Here is a 21,087-nt window from a genome sequence, read left to right on the forward strand (position 1 = left end):
CTTCCCCTTACCTCCAAAGATGCTTTTACATCTCCATGAGTATCTCTTCCTCATCCCACTTCTACCTCTTTCCTCTCCCTGTCAAATTCTTTTACTATTCTAAATCCAGACAACCCATTCTCCACCACTATTCGGAACACTCCAATCTATGTATCCACAGAAAGGTAGGCATCTTGGAGGTAATGGTGGGTTACATTGTCTATAAACATTCAGAAGCTTACTTAAACAAAGGACTCTTGGTAATACTTCTCAAAGTACATTAAAAATAAATATTAGAATCACGGACCTTAAGTGATACAGGATAGGTGAATTCAAATTTAAAATACAGCTGACCTGTTGGATTTATTCAACATGTGTGTAAGTTGAATATTATAGAGAAAAAGTTTATTCGTATAAATCAGGCATTTACAAGGAAAAAAAGACAATAAAGTAGCTTTCAGGTTTTATTTACATTTCTTTCCCACCAGATAAATTTCTAGACCAAAGTGTGATTAATACTCAGAGATGAAGACCCAGTAACTTAAAAGTAGAGGCATTTTATCAAAATGTACATTTAGAGGAACCTGCATCATAAAACTATATATTTCCTAATAGCTGTTGTTCAAGACCTCAGTGTTCTTACATATTCTTGTATAAAGAAGGTAATTTTCTCTAATTTTTTTAAAAAGTTCTCTTCAGAGTAGTAATCACATCAAGATAACTGAGAATTTTGGCCTGAAGCTAATACTCTCTTAAATAACTGTTTTTACTGATCTTTATGATCAGCAGGGAATGTATAGTACAATATCTATTTTTGTTTACAATATTTATCTCCACCATTTATTGTACCATTTCTTTATGCTACTGGGAAACAGTTCGTAGCAGTCTGTAAGAATTATTTCATATATGATGGTGTCCCTACATGCATTAAATTATTTAGTATTATCTAAAATTGTAATCCTTCATGTGAATGATTAGTTTTAAAGTTCCATGAAAGTATCAGTGAAATGATATGAAATATTTATGGTATCCTATCTGTTAGCTGATAATGACATTCATTAAACATCCATAAAAAAAATTAAAATATTCCTTTTATCTGGATTAAAAGGTATGTAAATCAAAGAAATAATTTTGTGATGCCTTTAATGAAAATGATTTTCATCCTCACAGCATGCATAAGCTATACATTTAATGAGGGTAAGTGTTATCATGAGTTGTAAAAGTGTATAATTTTCAATAATTTCTTGAAAAAAAAAACAGATTTAAAGAAAAAAATATAGAATGAATAATTCACAATGTGCAGAATAGAAGCATCTTTAGTAAAATGAATAATTCATTCATTATATTTTGATGAAAATATTTGTAAATAAAAGGAATGAGGGACAAGGAATTTCATCCTCTAATATTGCATACATTATACAGCTACAGAGGATAAGTGTTATCATGAGTTGAAAAACAATAAGCAGACCTACAAGACATCTATTTTTAGTTCAAATTATCACAAAGCTATCTACATGCCCACACCAAAAAGAACTAATACAAGATACATTGTAAAATTTATTCAGTATGCAATGATAAGGAATAATTTTTTTATTGCCAGTGCAACAGTAAAATCTAATCAGGTTATAAATTTCAGTAAATTCTACCTCTGAATAAAAGAAAAAGAAAAATATCAGATTACAAGGAAATGCAAAATATGATGTCACACTTTACACTACTGTATTAAATATATTTTTTCACTATTCAATAATTATGGCAATTTCATTTTATACAATACAAAATATAAAAATAATAAAATAGAGACAGTGTTGCAAATATCTGAATGCAGTTTCATCATTTGAATTTATCTAATTAGTAATATTTGCATTACTCAACATTTTCTTAACAAATCTCCAACACTACCAACATGGGCATATTAACCACAGGACCCTAAATCATATGACTTTATCTAATTTCTGTCAGTCATGCTCTAATAATTCAACATTTTCTTCACTAGTCCAAAACTGTCTACAGGTGCTTATGAAGCCAAGGGACCCCAGAAAAGCTTGCTAGGTTTGTGCTCTTTCTCGGTAAGGAAGAAATCTCGTCCCAACTTTATAAACTCCTTCTTACTGAGCTTTCCATCCTTATTTAGATCAATAGAAGCAAAGGATTCTTCGGCAGTCTGAAAAAATAATAATGTAACTGTGAAGATTGACAAGTGTCATGTAGAAAGCTCAACTCACTACTTACCGGTACATGTACTATCCACTGTTATTTTTGTCAATTTTGTAGCACAAAGATGGCTCTATCAGATGATATTGCATATCAGAAAAGTAATCTATAAGATGCTTTCATATGTAAATTAAGAACTTCACAGAGTAAATTGTTTATAGTTGACATTTATAATATATAATACTAACGAATAGTAAACAAAGAGAACTGGGTGTGTTCTAATCTAATTTATATTGAGAATCCTGTAATAGTTTTCTAAAAATAAAAATAGAAACTTAAAGAAATGATGCAAAACCAAAAACAGTTCCATTCAACTTACTTGTTCTGATAATCCTAAGCATGAATAAAAGATTTTGAATTCTTCAATGGAGATTTCCCCGCTTCCATCGCGATCTACGGCCTGTAAGTGAGGTCATGAAGAATATACCACACTTAATTAAGATTTTTTTTGTCGAAACACACTCATATATATATATTTAACAGCAAAGATACTATTAGAATTATTATAAAAATCCTTACGTTAAAAAAATAGGGCAGAGGGCTAGCAACTCTCTTTCTCAGTGACTTCGTGTTGACAACATGTTCCATCTGCATCAGGAACTGTTCTTGTCCGATAAAGATGTACGGGTCACCTGAAGCACCCCACTCCTCTTCCCAAACGTGCTGTTCAGAGAAACCAAATATAAATGCCGTTTCATTTCTTAATTAAGAATCATTAATAAATTTGATGAAACATGTTTTTTTATTATTAAATATTACTTCTATGAAACATATTCTGTCAATAATGATCTGAAGGATTTTGCAGATCATAATGGTGCTAATAATGGTACAAGGGAATATACATACAATTGCTGTACTTCAACCAAATGATTTTTTTCAATGTGATTTGTCGAAATAAATCTCACCCGTAATGCATCTCTGAATTTGCTAATTTCCTTAGGTGACAGGTGTCCAAGCTCGGTGAACCTAGCAATGAGGACTTCGAAGTCATCCCATGACACAACGCCGTCCTTGTTGATGTCAATCACCTGATGATGTGTGCGCATTTTCTGTCTCCAAAATGCTGTCTGGCCCTGTAAAAATAGTCCACATTAATAATTAGGGTATGTTACAGCGTTTACAAGTTCACGTTGAGTTACATGGCAAAGTATAATATAAGTAAAGCTATCGCAATATCTTGAATGAAGTCTATCATTACTCCGTGGGTATTGCAGAAATCAAAAGGATGTTGTTCTTTTACACAGATTAGTTTTTATCACGATTCCACCCCGACGCCATCTTTACAATCAGTTACATCAGTGCCGTCCGCTAGAGAATAGTGAAGATGTAAGCCCTCGGAGATTACCAACTTCAAATGACTCAAAGGCATCTTAACAACTGACTTTCACGAAATGAAGTTCACTTGATAAAACAATTCTTTGAAGAATTAATTTTCATGAATTGGGAACACGAGAGAAGTGAGCCAATAAATCACCATAAAAGGCGCTCTCCAGAATGATTCGCGCTTAGAACAGAGTGCTGAATACTGACAAAAGTTGATCGGCAGAAAAACGAACTGCTGATTGATCACAAAAAGACACAGGTTCTCAAAGTATAATTACAATGCCTGAAATCTGATCCTGGACGCAAATACGTCGAATATGCGATATTAACATGAAATGATCAAATGAAAACACAGTGAAACCTTTATTACTTTGTATCACTTTCGAAAAGGAAAGCCCGACTACAGTAGGTGAGGAGACACATATTCCATGATATTTTCCAATGTAAGTACAATGTGTGCAAGTTCATGTCTCTCTTTACATTCCGTAAAAAACACAAGCGAAATAACAAAGTTGGAGCAATACTTCACAACTGCCTGTCAGGATTTGATGCTATTAATAACTGCATGTAAGTAGGATAGTGCATAAGTTCTAATATCATCACCACTTATTTGATAAAAATGCACTGACTAGTTCCTACTGATGTAGACAGTTTTGAAAGTTGCATGATAGTTTGCGGTTCTTCAAACCTTGGTACAGAACAAGAAGAAAACTTAAAAAGGAAGTTGTTTAGGAATGCCAATAGTTAACAATATACTCAACCATAATATGTGAAACCATTCTCTCAGTATGTTTTAACATCTTAAATGCATCAAACTGACTGGGAATTCAACCCCTCTTATGATACTTGCAAAAATAAACTACACTTTCAGACCACTCACCTTCGTGTTAGGGACGTTTACATTTTACAGATGCAAATAAACAGACTATAAACAAATATAATTCCTTTCAATTCCTGTCCGAATATTTATTTTGATGGGATTGTTTTATCTGGCTACGTTACATTACACTGCATATATATATATATATTTAAATATGTGTGTTTTTATACAAACGACACACACGCACACGCACGCACGCATGCACACACACACACACACACACACACACACACACACACACACACACACACACACACACACACACACACACGCACACGCACACGCACACGCACATATATATATATATATATATGTATTTATTTATATATATATATATCTATGTGTGTATATATATGTATGTATATGTATATGCATATATATGTATATATGTATATATGCATATATATGTTTATATGTACATATATGCATATACATATATATATATATATGTATGTATATATGTATATGTACATATATATGCACACATATTTTGATTTTCTTTTTCACTTTTCATGGCATTATGTAATGATTTCCAGTGGCTGGTTAGCTTAATGTAATGTTGAATCTGCGATTTACTCCTTTTTAATGCGAGATAAATGCTACGAATTATATTTCTTGTCTGTTATCAGATTTAAGAATACCCTGTAACAAGAAAAAATTCAACATTTAGTCCTCATTTCTAAGGAATAAACAATTAATATGAATAAATCAGCATCGTAGCGACACCACGATAACCCGCTCAGTTGTGTGATCAAGCCACGTCCATTATATAGCAGATACAGTGCAGTCCATGGCCGGAAACGGAGCTATTTAATGTCGAAGAAAGATTATGTACTCACATCATGTGCAGGTTGATGCAGTTGCCATTACATATTTATCGTATTATTTTTTCAACATTCCTATTTGTTAATTCTTACTAATCGGTTGTGTGAATCTTTCAAACTGCATTAACGCCCATAGACATTTATATAGGTGTCATAGGTCCATAAAAAATAAAGAATAGTTGGCAACTCTTGTGTGGATGTCCCCGGCGAAGAGGTTTCCAGACAAGGAATTTCTTTGGTTGTTAACCAGTTGGTAAAGAGTGGTATTGTTTTCTGTTTGGTTAGTTTTTGGGCGAGTTTGCCAATTACCAAAATAGCAGATAATTAGGGTGGTAGACGCCAAAGAGGTATATTTTGCATTTAAAGGGTCATAAAGGCTTACTCAATTTGCTCAACAAAGCCATTGCATGCAGAAGTATTAGGTTACTGGCGCGGTACTTTGGTATGGCGTGTCGCTGTTATCATACATACTTACACGAAGACGAAACCCATCCATATTCATTAACAAAAGGAAGGGTGCACTGGCCCAAACATGTCAAAATGAACAGCGTGCATGTTGTCAATATTTTTTTTCTTCAGTATTATGAAAAGGCTAGCAATAAAAAAAATATGTAAGCAATATCATTATATAGGAATTTATCTACAACATAAACCCATGCAAAACCAGAAGACTATATGTATTATATTTTACAACAGTCCACAGAAAAAAAAAACACATCAGTCACATTACCCTTGAATCAATTCCACTACACCCACTATATTCCCCCGTCCTCATAGATGGGAATTCAAAGTTCACAAACTCATTTCTTACACAGTCTTATCCTCTCGCCAACTCGACAGCCAGAGGGGGTTCAGAGGGGGTTGGCCTTTTCCGTGGAACGATCCCCTCATAAAACAGCTTAACCCTAACAGAATTCCTCTTCTTCACCCGCGCCAATAGTCTTAATGCTCCATAGGGTTTCGCAGGCGTGACACCCAGGTCCGTAACAAGGGGGTGTAACTTCCATCCTATTCTTTTTAAATTGGTAAATAATAAAGAATAAATAAATAATATTGTATAGTATACACACAGACTCACACACAGACACAGACACAGACACACACACACATACATTTTGGGATACTGACAAAATAAAGATTTTTGAAAGTTTAAACTACAACTAAGCTTGGCAAAAGTGTGAAGTAGCTTCTATATGAAGTTTCTCAACTGTAATGCACACTATCATACATTCATAAACCCGCTCCCCGACGCCTCCAAATTCTCAATAAGGCCTGTCCATTACTAGAAATTATCCAGCAAGTATACGTGTATATTCCTTCACACTAAGTAGAGCTTGCAAGCAGACTGCAAGCGAAGTCGGATCGCTTGTTTAAAGTCGCAAGTAACTATTCATTTTTTTTTTCTGCTTGCAGGCGGTGCCGCTTCTAGCCAGGTGGGCTGTCTGCTCTCAGAGGACGTAGCTCGTTGGCTGGTTCATAGTCGTTATATTTCTGCGAACGTAAAATATTTTCTCGCTCCTGGCTACTACCGATAAATTGCAAGCCTCGTATTTATCTAACGGTGCGAGAAAAATGAAAAATTAGATTCGATTATATCAGATGAAGAAATACATAAACCAATAAATAAAGGGAGACGAATAAAAATCATAAGGCCTATGTAAATATTAAGTTACTAATTGTATTCTGAAGATGACTGTAATGGTAAGTGTACAGAGTATCTTTCCAGCCAGCATCTTAATTTCTTAGGCTTTTACTTATTTTTTTCTATTACTGCGAATCATAATACATCGCATATTAATCTTCAAACTTCCGTATTAAATTAAAGAAAGTAATATAATTAAAAACTTTAACAACAATCATAATGACAGGAAGTAATATATATATATATATATATATATATATATTACTAACGCTACCAACAATAATTTTAAAATATGAAACTGACACAAACAAAAACAAAAATACCGTCAACAGAAACAATAACAATGGAAGTAATATAAGCGTGACATTCCCAACAAGTGGGCCTAACCTAAGTCTAAATACTTTGATATCAACTATGAGGTATGGGCTCAGCTATGGTGCACGTGCCGACCAGTAAGTTACTCATGGCGGACTGAGGGGCCTGGGCTGGGTAGGGGCGAGGTCACCTTGGGTACGGGAGGGACAGGAATCAGGAACACAAAGTATGGTGTTGTAGGAGGGGCCTAGGAGTGGGATACACGCAAGCACGAGGCGGTGGGAGATTAGCTGTGGCTTGGCCTTCAGCACGCCATTTGGCACGTCCCGCCGCCCCGTTTTGCGATTGTATTTTTTGCTTATACAATTGTTCAAGTATAACTGGGCGTCAAGTATTTTATATGTATTTATGCTGGTCGGTGTATGAACAATATGCGAAGCAAAGAAAGACAGCCGACAAAAACTTGTTTCCTTTACGTTACTGCAAAACAACCAGACATTCGGTTTCGCAAAAAAAAAAAAAAAAAAAAAAAAATAGCAATACTCTTTCTCGTTCGTAATAGCTAAACGCCCGCCAGAATCACGTTGCAAGGATACAGTGTCGATCGGATATTTGTACCCACTTGCACCCAACTCGTTTTATCCAACTCGCCTCCAGAAGAACAGGGTAGGGTAGGGAGGAACTGACCATTGGAGAAGTGAAGGGATAACGGAATATAGCTTTGCCTATGCCCCTCCTACGTGTTACAATCACTTTTTCATTGCTCGCCACAACTTGCCTCTTTTTAAAGAGCTTATTAAAAATTATGATATGAAGCAGGTAACATCTCACATCAACCCCAGTCGGCAACTCCATGAGAGGAAAAATGGCTATCTCTAAATGATAAACACGGCGAATGCACAGTGAATCATTATGTATATATCTGTATCTATCTATCTATCTATAGACACACACATATATGTATATAATATCTGTATATGTATATATATAAATAAATATATATATACACATATATATATGTGTGTGTGTGTGTGTGTGTGTGTGTGTGTGTGTGTGTGTGTGTGTGTGTGTGTGTGTGTGTGTGTGTGTGTGTGTGTGTGTGTGTGTGTGTACACAGATGTATATAGATGTGTATACACATGCATGTGTGTGTGTGTGTGTGTGTAATATATATGATATGTGTATTTGTATATATATTGATATGTATGTATGTTTGCGTATATGTAAGTGTATGTGTATGTTTACACGCACATGTACACACGCTCGCGCGAGCACACACACACAAACATATATACACATATATGAGTGTGTGTGTATGTGTGTGTGTGTGTGTGTGTGTGTGTGTGTGTGTGTGTGTGTGTGTGTGTGTGTGTGTGTGTGTGTGTGTGTGTGTGTACATTTATGTATATATATATATATGAACATATAAGCATATATGTGTGTGTATATATATATATATATATATTATTCGCACACCAATACACAAAGAAGTCCAACAGGAAGTTTCCAAACAATATGACCCATTTTTCTGTCATCAAGCACACTTTAGAACTACCTAAACCGCAATGTACAGTACAAGCAAGACCCTAATAGTCCCTGTAGTGTAATGGCCGTTGAGGGGTTCCTTTGTCCCAGCTGCTCACTCACTCACTGTCGCATCGCTGTCTCTCCTACTGGCCCCGTTATTTTAGAGTGTTTGTACCGACACCAATAACCGATTACAGTGTTCTTCAAAAGCTTTCGAAGTATCATAATAAAATACTATATTAATGCTTCGATATTTTGTGGAAAAAATATAGGCCTATAATCCTATCATCGTAATATTAATATATATATACACCCTATTATCGAAATTATCTGGTTTGTCGCTTAATGTTTGGCGATTTGTTTATCAGCTTTTGGGTGTTCGAATTTCACGATATAACTTCTTTTCTGAAACAACTGTATTGTGAAAGGGTATCGAAAAAGTAAGTGTATTCTCCCAAAACTTCTACTTTCGCGTGTTACAGATTTGTAGGAATTCACAACAGACTGAAAAGAAAAGAGAATACCCTAGAATATATGAAGAACAGAAATACAATTCCATGTAGATACGAAACATTTTAGAAAAAAACGTATGTTTAGTTTTCGCAGTACATGATTCGCCACTATGTCCGACAGAAAACCGACATCCACTTCTCCACAAGAATTGCAGCTAATGGCAGGGATGCGATAAGGCAGTGGCAGAAACATGACACTGCTTTATATGACTGATGACAGAAGGAGCAACTGCTCTGCCTCTTTGGCATTAATATTCACATTTTTTTTTCTTCTAGATCCTGGCAACTAACCTAGTTTCGCCATTGTGTAATAGACACAGATCAGGATTGATATCAGGAGTAATTCATGTTCACCCAGGTATAAAGGAATCTATCAATCTCATACACAACGTACAGTATTTTACGTTTCTCTCATCTCTTAAAAATATATATGATTATCAGGTCAACCACAGAGTTGATGGTTTTCACAAGTTTCAGTGATAGTAGTATTTCCATTGCCGTTTCGATAATTTTACTACTATTATTGTGGTGTGATGATAGGGTTATTCCTGCTGGTAACGCTGCTATAAACGAAACGGCTTGGTCGGGGGAAATAGAAAATCTGTGTTTGGATACTCGCAAATACACACATCTAAGCTGTTGGATACATTAAACGATTGTTGCATAAACAAATACACACACGCACACGCACGCACGCAGACAGTACAATGGTCGTTGTTGTTGACTTAAGAGGTTAAAAGTTTGCCGGGGAGAAAGTGATGCATTTTTCTACCTAGTGACACACTACCACGGCAGTTTTCCTGACACTCTGTTTATTTTAACTTTATCTCCGTTGTGCACGTAGCTTTGTAAATGTTTTTTTCCAGTACTATTCATTCCTGTTTTTACTGGGAGGGAGAGGGAGGGAAGGGGGGAAGGGGGGAAGGGGGAAGGGGGGAAGGGAGGGAGGGGGATGGGAGAGGGAGGGGGGAGGGGGATGAGAGAGAGAGAGAGAGAGAGAGAGAGAGAGAGAGAGAGAGAGAGAGAGAGAGAGAGAGAGAGAGAGAGAGAGAGAGAGAGAGAGGGGGGGGGGGGGGGCAATACACATAGTACATACAGAGTAGAGTTAGTCAGATGAAACCGCCTGGTCCGAGTCACTCACCCCTCTGGATGACGCCACAGGCTATTGGCGACATTGACCCCGAGGATTAAGCGAGAGGTGCGTCGGGGGAGGTCCCAGGAAGTGTTTGAACCGAGCCCTCTTCTCCTGTAGGGCTGCCGCCTAGTAACTAGACTTCTCTCCTCTGCTCATCTTAATTTGTTCACAGGCGCATGCATACTCATTCATTTGTTATGTGCAACACGAATACGAACACATACATCAGTGTTACACACACACACACACACACATATATGTATATACATATATACATAGATATATGTATACACACGCACATATATGTGTATTTAATATACATATACATATGTATGTATATACATAAATGTGTACACACACACACACAATATATATATATATATATGTATGTATACACACATATATATTTAAATATATATATGTATATATGCATGCACAATTGCACATACATATAAATAAATATACATATACACATATAGACATACACACACGATATATACACATAAATGTGTGTATATGTACACACCACATGTATGTATGTATGTATGTATGTGTATATATATACATATATATATAAATATATATATACACACACACACACACGTGTTTATATATAAATACACACGTACATACACACACATGTGTATCAATATCTACATTGTGTTTGTGCATACATGAATAAATAAATATATACATATGCATACATACAAACATTATATATCTATCTATATATACACATACATACACATACCATGGGAAGCAGAGAGAGGGGGGTGAGGAGTTTAGCAATGATGTGATGCCCTGGCTGCATATCAACGCTGCCCTGGACACACTTCATCTCCACTTTCACAGCCAGAGTTTCTTGTTCTGTATCCTTCATGATTTTCATGCTTTTTTATCACTACGATATATTCAATCAGGTTGTTTAATATGAGATATTTCATGCGCTTTATGGTCGCCAGATTGTATCAAGAACAAAGATTTGTGTTTATTTTATGTCTTTATATTATCCATATATCCTGGATCGATTTAACTGGAGATGACACACAGCGTACGGATAAGTGAAGTGAGAACCCTAATCAGCAAGTATTTTTTAGTGGATTTGAAGGGTAACTGTCCTTGGTCACCGAGCGGTAGGAGGCGATCGTATCATGCTGAAAGTGAAATAACAAAAACAATGACAAAAAAAAAAAAAAAAAAAAAACTGCTACGTTATTTAATAAAGCCAGGAAGCTGCAATCGCACATTTCTGTTGTTTTTACGGATAAGACGGCCATGGTATATATCACCATCATAAATATGCATGGCAGAGTATGACGTCACTGGCAAAATCCTCATCGTCTTGCCAAGTGTCAGCTTTTAGTTCTCTACGCCGTATTCCCCCTTAGAAAGTACTTGTTCATGATGACTTACATAAAGATATAAATGTTACAGTTGGCTAAAGCAACCATATGGTATATTATATATCGCTACTGTGTATATATACTATTCTGGACCAAATTACACGGTACGCGTTCTAGTAAGGTCACTGACAGATAGGAACAGTAACAAACAAGTGCCACGTCCTTCCTCTCGTAGAACAAAATCGACGCGTGGCAACAAACGTACCTCATGCGAACACCTGAACGAGTGCCTTCCGCTACGTGTTAGTTGCATCATTGTTTACATTTCAGTCTAGCAAGTTTCAGTGCCAAAAATGAAGGGAACTAAAGGATCAATAGACAGTTTATCACAATGTAAAATGTGGTTGGTTTGCATAGCGACATAGATGTTATCTGTTCAGAATTTTATATAGCATGGACGTACTGTAAATTGTAGACTGGATTTTGTAGGTGGCAAGATTTAATATTTCGTTTTATAATCATGAATTAGGATAAAATATTTAAAAATCTTAAAATATTCTAGTCAGATGAAAGCTTGAACTATCGTTGTTTAAGAAAAGTTAAACAAGCAATTAAGAAATGACTTTTGGTGACACATGTCAATCCGCTTTCATATTTACGTAACGCTAAAGAGCTATAAATTGGGGCGTCGCTCATCATTGAGGGCCTCCAACATTTTTAGTGACCTTTTAGAACTTACAGTATATTGTATCCATTTGAGTTATTCATTTGATTTTGTTCTTATATAAAACATTAATATCTTAAAGTTTCATGATAGCTTCATTTTAATTTTACAAGGAGCTTCCAGGCTCTGTATGCGTCAAACATAATTAGCAATGAATGTAAAACTAAAGCGGCATTTTAACTTTGCTTCTACAATGTACTTTATCAATACAATTAGACACTTACGTAATCGATTAAAACACTCTTAAAATATAACTAACTGGACATTAATTGGATACTCCACGGTGATGTAACCTATCTGAAGAGAAATGCAAAGGGCTCGAAGAGTGATCGAAGGGCTCGAAGTGTGATCGAATCCGCCCTTAAATGTTTACAATCAGACCATGCTCTCTAAACACCGCCTTTCGACTGTGATGATGGTAGTGAAAAATAGCACTGGATAGCACTCGGTTCAGATTAAACATACCGTATGAACAGAACGAATTAGTCAAATAAAAGAAGAAAGGTGTGAGAGGAGAGAGAGGAGGAAAATACGACCAAAACTCGTACACGGAGGCAGGCAAGCAGATTATCACAGAGCGGTGACGTAGTAACTACAGGGTGTGCCTGTTCCTCAGGTTAGGTGTATACGTGATGCTGCAGTGATCCTGCTGGCCTGTTGATGACCTTCCTCAGCATGGAAGCGGCCAGCTGCCTGATGATGCTGTGTGGTAGAATCTCTGGCTCTTGGGTTCATGGCGGCATTTTTTGACGTTGCTGTATTTTACAATATGAGTTCGCAATGTCATTTGTACGCGGAGTGAGGAATGAATTTATGAGGTTAATCAATATATCTGCATCATGCTGGGAGCAGGATAAGATGCGTGATATATATATATATATATATATATATATCTGTTTGTTTGTTAATGCTCCGAAGGAGGTGAAAGATGCCACGCCACTCCTATCTCAACTGCAAGTGTGTTGTTTTATGATTTTCATTTGTGTGGCACTACGTTCTCTGATATTTCTATAAATAGCGCTTGTTTAGAACTGAATGTATTCTTGAGCGCATGCAGACGAAGTTAATAGCGCATAGAAACATACACCTATATATCCACACCCATACATGACCCCCTCACACACCTACTGACCCACACTCAGACTGCTAGCAAGCTCCTTACTTTATGGATCTGTTCTTATCAAGGCGTTGGGATCCCCAAGATCTCTTCTGACATATGAATGAGAATTAATTTTTCACAGTGCAAAATGTGTATTTAACCAGTTTCCCTTAGATCTTCGTCAGAAATCCATATATTTCAGACGATGATATAATCAAAACAAAATTCTCATTCATACCTTTTATGCACCGTGAAGATATTCATTCTCATTCATACTGGCGGATTTCTGTTACGTTACACGGAAGGACATGAAAGGTGCAATATGGAAATTGAACTAAAAAACAAATCAGTAAGGTCATGCGGATAGCGAAACGACTATAGTAAAATAATGAACCGAAAATAGCAAGTAATGAAAACGCTCAGGAAACAAATACAGTAAAACTAGTAAATACATTCATAGATAAAGCCACTCACAGGATCATTAAATGGGACACTTAGTAAATATGACACTTTATAGACAAGTTGCTTAATATGAACGCTAACATACAGTGAAAGTAAGAAATAACCTTACATAACAAAATAAAATTCGAATATAAGCATCATGTCAAGAAAAATAAAAAGCAAAAAGATAAAAATAAACTATAAGGAAATTAAAGTAAATAAAAACCTTAGTCAGACTGGCACAAAAACTGCAAAATAGCACTAAATCAATTAATAGCAAGACGAATGATAATTACTAAACATACACAAGTAAAAACGTATCCAGAACATTAAATAGAGTACAGTACACAAATCTTGTAAAACAATACATTTAAATGCATCGAAAACAAAACATATACACTGCGCAAATAGATAGACTGCAAGTGCAACACACAGTCAATAAAAAACATATCAAATAAAGACATTTATAAAATAACTGTACTCGGGGAGATTAACTATTCTCCCGCTCGGTATGTGCTTAGACTATACGAGCGTTTACTTTCGCCGTGTAACTCCAGGTCTTTTACTTTCGCCGTGTGCCTCTAGATCACATCCAGTATTTTCTTAAATGCTCTGGATATGACGTCATAAGAACGTAAATATAAAGTGTGTTTCTTTATGTTATAGCATTTCGTTCGTTGTTGACCTCTAGTGAACGTAAGTAAAGACAGTGTTTTTTTATGTAATAGTTATCGGCCGGATAATTCTCTGAAGATGAACTGTACTTTTTTATACATTCCATCTTTATGATGCTGATGGCGGAGATGAAAGGGGAAATGGAAAGGCCAAGGCATACATTTGTTTGAACTCTCTTTATGTTGACATAATGTATAAAAGGTATGAATGAAAATTAATATTTTTGACGAAGATATAATCGAAACCGGTCAAATACATCTCTTGTATTGTGAAAATATTTCTTCTCTTTCGTACTTTTTAATCATGCATTTTTCTAGGTAATAAATTTATGTAAATGTCATTTGGTCCATTCGGATTTGCGATTTGTGTTATTGTCGTTTTATTATAATTTGTATTACAATTATTCTTATAATAATCTGTCATTTTTATTATGATTATTCTTAATAGTATCAAAACAATTATTACTGCCCTTCATTATCGTTACCATTACCATTATCATAATAGTGTTGTCATCACTGTTATCAATATTTTTTGTTTTATCTTTATGTTTAATTTTAACTATTCTATTTTCATTGTTATTAGTATTGTCGTCATTATCATTATTATTATTATTACTATCTTTACTATCATTACTAACAATACCATTATAATAATCATTACTATTATTAATATTATCAATATTATTTTTTACCATTAATTATAAATATTATCATTATCATTAATATTGGCATTACCATTATTATTTTTTTCATCTTTATGGAAAGGGTGCAACTAAGGATAATCAATGTTCGTTTTTCAATATTTTACGGATCAACCGAATTCTCTTTTCCACGGTTCATTTCTGAAGATGGCGGAAAAGTTGAAAAGAAAAGAAAAAATACAAAAGAACATGGAAGAAATTACCAATATATATAAAAAAAATAAAAAACTTGGATTTTGTTTAAGCTTCATGAAGTGAAATTGTCATATTAAGATCTCTCATTAAATGAATTTGATAAGATAAAATTACTTTCAGAAGTTGTCATTGAGAGAGAGATGTGCAGATTCCACTACTTGTGTCTGAACCTTATCATTATTATTCTCCTGTTTCGAAAAGATAAGATTAACAGTCGACAGGACTACACCGGTTAGTTTAGGTTAGGCCTATCGCTCGATTTCTCTTTCTTATCGAGCCAGTTGGTGGAAATCACACTGGAAGTTAGATATAAATGTATCAGGACAGGGAAATGGAGAAGAACTGTGCTTGTCAACCCGGGGGGTACGAGAGATGGATTTTTAAGTTATTTTCCTAACAATTTAATACTGGATAAATGCATATATCCAAAAATCTTCGATAAACCTGAACAATTACATTACATGATCCAACTGCATGGCATGCAACACCGTCCTGTTCTGGGGTCCAGGTGTTTTCGTAAGACACACGAGAACCTTTCTTGTAGATAACAAAATATCAAAGGATACTATCTTCCCTTCTTGCGGAAAAGAAAAATCACAAAATTTAGAAACATCTAAAATACTGTCTTCTCTGGCATCCAAATAAAGAGAAAAATAAATCAGAATTCGGCAGTAACATAAAAAAAAAAAAAAGTTAAAATAAATGACAATGCAAAACGAACGGTAAAACAAAGGAAGGAATATTAACAGAGGACACCAAATAAACAAAACAAAACAAAAATCTGTGAGCACGATCAAACCATCGAACAAAAGCACACAAAATAAGGAAGCACAAACAACATAAAGCAATGAGAAACAAACGAAACATGGACATCCACCAACTCACCTTCATGTCCCGTCTCCCCTTGCCGGACTCGCGGTCGGAGTCGGACGAATCGGAGTCGGACTCGCGGTGTTTCCGCACGCTGGCCCGCTTGCTGTAGTGGCGCACGTGCCCCACCTGCGACTGGAGGGGGGTTGTACTTTAGTTATGAGCCTTTGGTTTGGGGTGGGATAGAGTTTGTGCGCATTTGCGTTTGGATTATGATTACTTGTATACTCATTTGCATATTTCAGCCCACAAGACCTTCGTCTATCCTGGGAATACAATCTAGAGTGATGGTACGATTACAGATTCGCACAAAATGAAGGATTCTTCATAATCAGCAACTCACCTGAGCAGTAGGAGCATAGTATACTTTTCCTCTAGGTTCATCTTCAGCAACCTGAAGAAAGAAAGAAAACAAAATATGAACATCTAGTTATCACGTGTCTGAACTTCCTAATACCCCGATAGCATCTAACCTACTTCGCTTGAGTCTACGTGCATTCGCCCACACTATCTGCATACATTTATCTTCTATTCTAGGGCATGCTGTTTTTCTTCATCCTCCCCATACCCTCCTTTCTTTCCTTTGTCCTGGTAAGCTTTTTGAAGGGAGAGTGCTTAATGGCAGTTTGTGTTTACAGAGTTCCAATGCGACATGTAGCACGAGGAGTTTAAGCTTTTTGTCTACATATTTATGTGAAAAAGCTACACCTCGTACTGTAGCGACACGTACTACCTAGTTTGTAATACGAGAAAGCCACACTGATACAAAATTTGACTGCGAGTGACTCAAACTGCCTGACTAGAGCTTCTAGAAGGCACGTTGTGCAGCGCTGTTCGGGGTCTGGTGAACAGCCTATATGAGAGCTCCACGGTTTGGGGTGGAGTTTAAGAATATCAGACTTATCAGTATGCTGTACGAGGGGGAAATGTTGCGTGCAATGGAATAAGTTTTCATTAGAGATTGAGACACCCTCCAACTTTGCTTTAGGAGTCATGTTATATAAATATGTATATTTTCAGTCGACAACCAGCACAACGAAACTTGCTGAAACATATAAAGCAATTAGGCATATATCCTTATGCTGGACATAAAATTCCTGGACTGTTAGGCTTTATTGGAGGGTATTAAGGAAATCATCAGGTTATACAAATAGCAGTACCGTTGATAAATATAGATTAATATGCACTCACCCACACGCGCGCGCGCGCACGCACACACACATACAGATAGAGGGAGAGAGTGTGTGTGTGTGTGTGTGTGTGTGTGTGTGTGTGTGTGTGTGTGTGTGTGTGTGTGTGTGTGTGTGTGTGTGTGTGTGTGTGTGTGTGTGTGTGTGGCGGAAACATATGTATGGAGAAAAGGATGATCAAGATAAAGAGGGAAGGGTATCGTCTCCCTCCACGACGTAAAACAAAAATGAAACTAAAAGCATTCGCCTCTTCGCAAACTCCCACCAGCCCTGGAGTTGATAAGACCTGATAGAACAAGGTATTAGAAAGCCGTATCCTGAATGGAACTTTACGAGTGTTGCCTTTATCAGACAATTGTAGCAATATTTTGTGAAATGATTGGACATTGATATATTTCGCTGCTGTATAGCTTCGGTAATGGATGAATCTAAATATTGGTAATAACTACTGTTTAAAGTGGAAGGGACTGTCAAATAATTGTAAGACATATTACTAAAACAAAAATTCGTAACCAAACTATACTCGTGTTAGGCCTTCTTATACGATAGGTTCTGCCGCAAGCCCATTTGTCAGGATAAACTGTAGGTCTACTTGTACTGTACCTAAGGTTAAGTGAATGCATGTCCCTTGCCTGTTCTCATCGTCCGAAATAAAGTAGTTTGAGTCATGATTTTGATGAATAATATATAACCTAAAACTAATCCACGTATTTGGGGGGGGGGGAGAGGGAGAGGGAGAGGGAGAGGGAGAGGGAGAGAGGGAGAGAGGGAGAGAGAGAGAGAGAGAGAGAGAGAGAGAGAGAGAGAGAGAGAGAGAGAGAGAGAGAGAGAGAGAGAGAGATAGAGAGATAGAGAGAGAGAGAAAGAGACGGGAGGGGAGGAGATAAAGGAATGTGTGTGTGTGTGTGTGTGTGTGTGTGTGTGTGTGTGTGTGTGTGTGTGTGTGTGTGTGTGTGTGTCTGTGTATGTGTCTGTGTGTGTGTCTGTGTGTGTGTCTGTGTGTGTGTTTGTGTCTGTGTGTGTGTGTTTGTGTTTGTGTCTGTGAGTATGTTTGTGTCTGTGAGTGTGTTTGTGTCTGTGAGTGTGTTTGTGTCTGTGAATGTGTTTGTGTCTGTGAGTGTGTTTGTGTCTGTGAGTGTGTTTGTGCCTGTGTGTGTGTTTGTGCCTGTGTGTGTTTGTGCTTGTGTGTGTTCGCGGGGCATTATCAGCGACTTGGGCGTGAAGCGGACCAGTACACATAAACCAAAACGGTACTTTTTCAAAGTAGGCCTATCGAGTTTTAAGGTAAGGCATGTATAATTCTTCTCTAAGGCACTCGTAGTAGAAAACGACGATGTGTCAGTTCTTTGGTCCTTGGTTATGTTTGTGGTCAACAGCCATGGCATGGTTCTGATAGGTTTTACAGATAACAATTACTGGGTAATAGATAACTGTCGGTAACACTGAGTTACGTGTAAGAAACTTAGGCCTACATTGATATGGGTATGGGTTGGAAGAATAGCCTGCCTACAATGGAAGGGTATTTAGATAAGTAAAAGTTTCGCACTAAAGTAATTTCGATGTTGGTTTCACTGAAGTTGTAACACAAACAAAATGAGATTTTGGTTCTAATTCATCAGTTGCTTAAATCTTTAAATTTAGGTTGTACGGCATGAGGAACACATGAACTAATTAAAACAAAACCTTTCTCATGGGTCTAAATCAAGTGCATTGGGATAACCAAGTCCACAAACGTGTGTGCATGGCGACACACGCCTAAATCAATTCTCTTCCATTCAGGCCAATAAAAGGCAGGGTACAGTCGCCACAGCCACTTAACCTGCCACCTGTTGATCAGATTTTATAGTTCAACAAGGTTTCTTTTCAGGGACAACTACTGTGTCTTTGCATGTAGTTGCGGAAAGCTTTTATTCATCGACGGATTTGCTCTAATTCAGAAACACTCTTTGTCTTGTGATGCTGAATAACGAAGAAGCGTGTTGAATACAAAGCATCTGGGAAGCGTTCTGCCGGCTGACTTCAGTTTGGTCATTACAGATACAATAAAGTTAAATTCAATTGTTTCTATATCAAAAGGAACAAAATGTACACTGTATATGTTTCTTTGAACCTTTTGTTTGTCTAGTGGACAGGCTGTACCTGGCAGGCAAAAAAAGTTTGAATCGGAGAAATGCAGGATTTTTAAAAGAACGAAGTAAAATCCCCAGTCCTTATTGAAGTACCTTGTTCAAGCTTGTAACAGCGGAGGCAGCAGGCAGAAGAGTCCTCTCCAGGGCACGGCGGGACCGGAGAGCAGTGGTGAAGCACCTAGAGAGCGACATTGCGAACACAACGACACAAACCCAACTGAAGCTCTCCAGTTCCCGGACTGGTGAATAGCTTGTTCCCGGCCACCAACCCCCGTAACCTCAACATCTCACTTTATGTGTAAACGACATTATCCAAGCGGGCGTAAAGAGAAACTTCGCTTGCCTATGTGAAAAATAGGATTTTGTGCATTTTTACAGGAGAAAATGTTATTTAAGTGTTTATTATTTTGGGTGTTACTATATGGTGTTACTGTAAGAGCGATCAGTTAAGGGCTATAGAGGCGGGGTGTGTGGGGTGGGCGTGTTGTCAGGGGTCGCTAGAGGATATTATTAAGTTGTTTTGCTGCATCTCGTGGTAAATATTATCTTTGTGCTAAATGTACTAATTTTGATATGGTTACATCACCTTCGATAACCCTGCGGGGGTCCCAGACGGTTCATTGTGCACCAAGTTAAATAAAATTAGAAAAAAAATAAAATTTAATAAAAAAGAAAGTAACGTCCAAATCCCATCACAAAGAATAATTAATGCAGCATCATAATATTTCAGAAAATATCAACCACGGATGGTGGCCCACAAACAACGTGGCCCGCTCAGAGACACCATGGCGGAGGCCTGTCCCCAGGAGAAGGGAGGGTTACCAGCTCTCATATCCTTCCTGCCCGTTCCGCCATTTCCCTCCCTGGTCCATCTCGCAGAAACGCTTTGTTGTAGATCTGTTTGCGCGACCGACTGGTTAATCTTTAGTACAATAAATGTGCAAAGACGCTCAAGTCATTTTTGCTGTGCTGGCAGTGAAATGCTTGTTTGTTTATTGGGGCACTGGGTGACATGATTCTTTGTATCAACTAAAAGGTATAAAATTCCACAGCTGATATTTCTTCTCCATCCTTGGGAGGAAAACCTTGGGCTACTCATAGTACCAGCCCTCTTGCCGTGTTGTGTTTGTTTCGTATTTCTTTTATGTTCATAGTCGTCCCTACTGAATTTTACTTGAAATGATTAATATCATTAATATATTTGTATTTTATATTTATGATGAACGCATCCCAAACAAATTGGTTATAAGGGTTTTCACTTAAGTGAACGCCATACAAAGTACTTTTCCTATTATGATTAACTGCTATAATGAACACAGTGCGTTTGCTCAGTGTAAGTTGGTTTTTGAACAAAAATCGTGAAAGTGTGA

The 21,087-nt window shown here is 36.8% G+C and overlaps 1 protein-coding gene and 1 long non-coding RNA gene across 3 annotated transcripts; one reads left to right on the plus strand and one right to left on the minus strand.

Annotated features, from left to right (window-relative positions):
* Window positions 1-429: 429 nt before the first annotated feature.
* On the minus strand, window positions 430-20,077 carry LOC125029055 (sarcoplasmic calcium-binding protein-like). Of its 2 annotated transcripts, XM_047618797.1 has the most exons (7): window positions 19,811-20,077; window positions 16,742-16,792; window positions 16,414-16,533; window positions 3,099-3,266; window positions 2,713-2,856; window positions 2,513-2,593; window positions 430-2,143 (listed from the first exon to the last, which is right to left on the minus strand). In XM_047618797.1, exons 1-7 carry the CDS (start codon window positions 19,907-19,909, stop codon window positions 1,997-1,999), a joined length of 810 nt encoding a protein of 269 aa, XP_047474753.1. In that variant the 5' UTR covers window positions 19,910-20,077; the 3' UTR covers window positions 430-1,996. The 2 variants fall into 2 exon arrangements, with proteins under 2 accessions (XP_047474753.1, XP_047474754.1); XM_047618798.1 differs by lacking the exons at window positions 16,414-16,533; window positions 16,742-16,792; window positions 19,811-20,077 and adding an exon at window positions 11,103-11,437.
* LOC125029056 lies at window positions 19,852-20,766 on the plus strand. Its single transcript, XR_007115145.1, has 2 exons — window positions 19,852-19,990; window positions 20,448-20,766. It is a non-coding gene; the product is annotated as an uncharacterized LOC125029056 (long non-coding RNA).
* Window positions 20,767-21,087: the final 321 nt, after the last annotated feature.

The sequence above is a fragment of the Penaeus chinensis genome, chromosome 9, assembly GCF_019202785.1.
Source record: "Penaeus chinensis breed Huanghai No. 1 chromosome 9, ASM1920278v2, whole genome shotgun sequence".
Lineage (NCBI taxonomy): Eukaryota > Metazoa > Arthropoda > Malacostraca > Decapoda > Penaeidae > Penaeus > Penaeus chinensis.

What these genes read in the sequence shown, in the direction of transcription:
- LOC125029055 (XM_047618797.1), bottom strand. Translation starts at nt 19,909, where the DNA reads ATGTCGCTCTCTAGGTGCTTCACCACTGCTCTCCGGTCCCGCCGTGCC. An exon ending in CTGTTACAAGCTTGAACAAG is followed by an intron (nt 16,793 to 19,810) that starts GTACTTCAATAA and finishes TTCTTTCTTCAG; the next exon opens with GTTGCTGAAGATGAACCTAG. An exon ending in GCTTAGGATTATCAGAACAA is followed by an intron (nt 2,144 to 2,512) that starts GTAAGTTGAATG and finishes TTATTTTTTCAG; the next exon opens with ACTGCCGAAGAATCCTTTGC.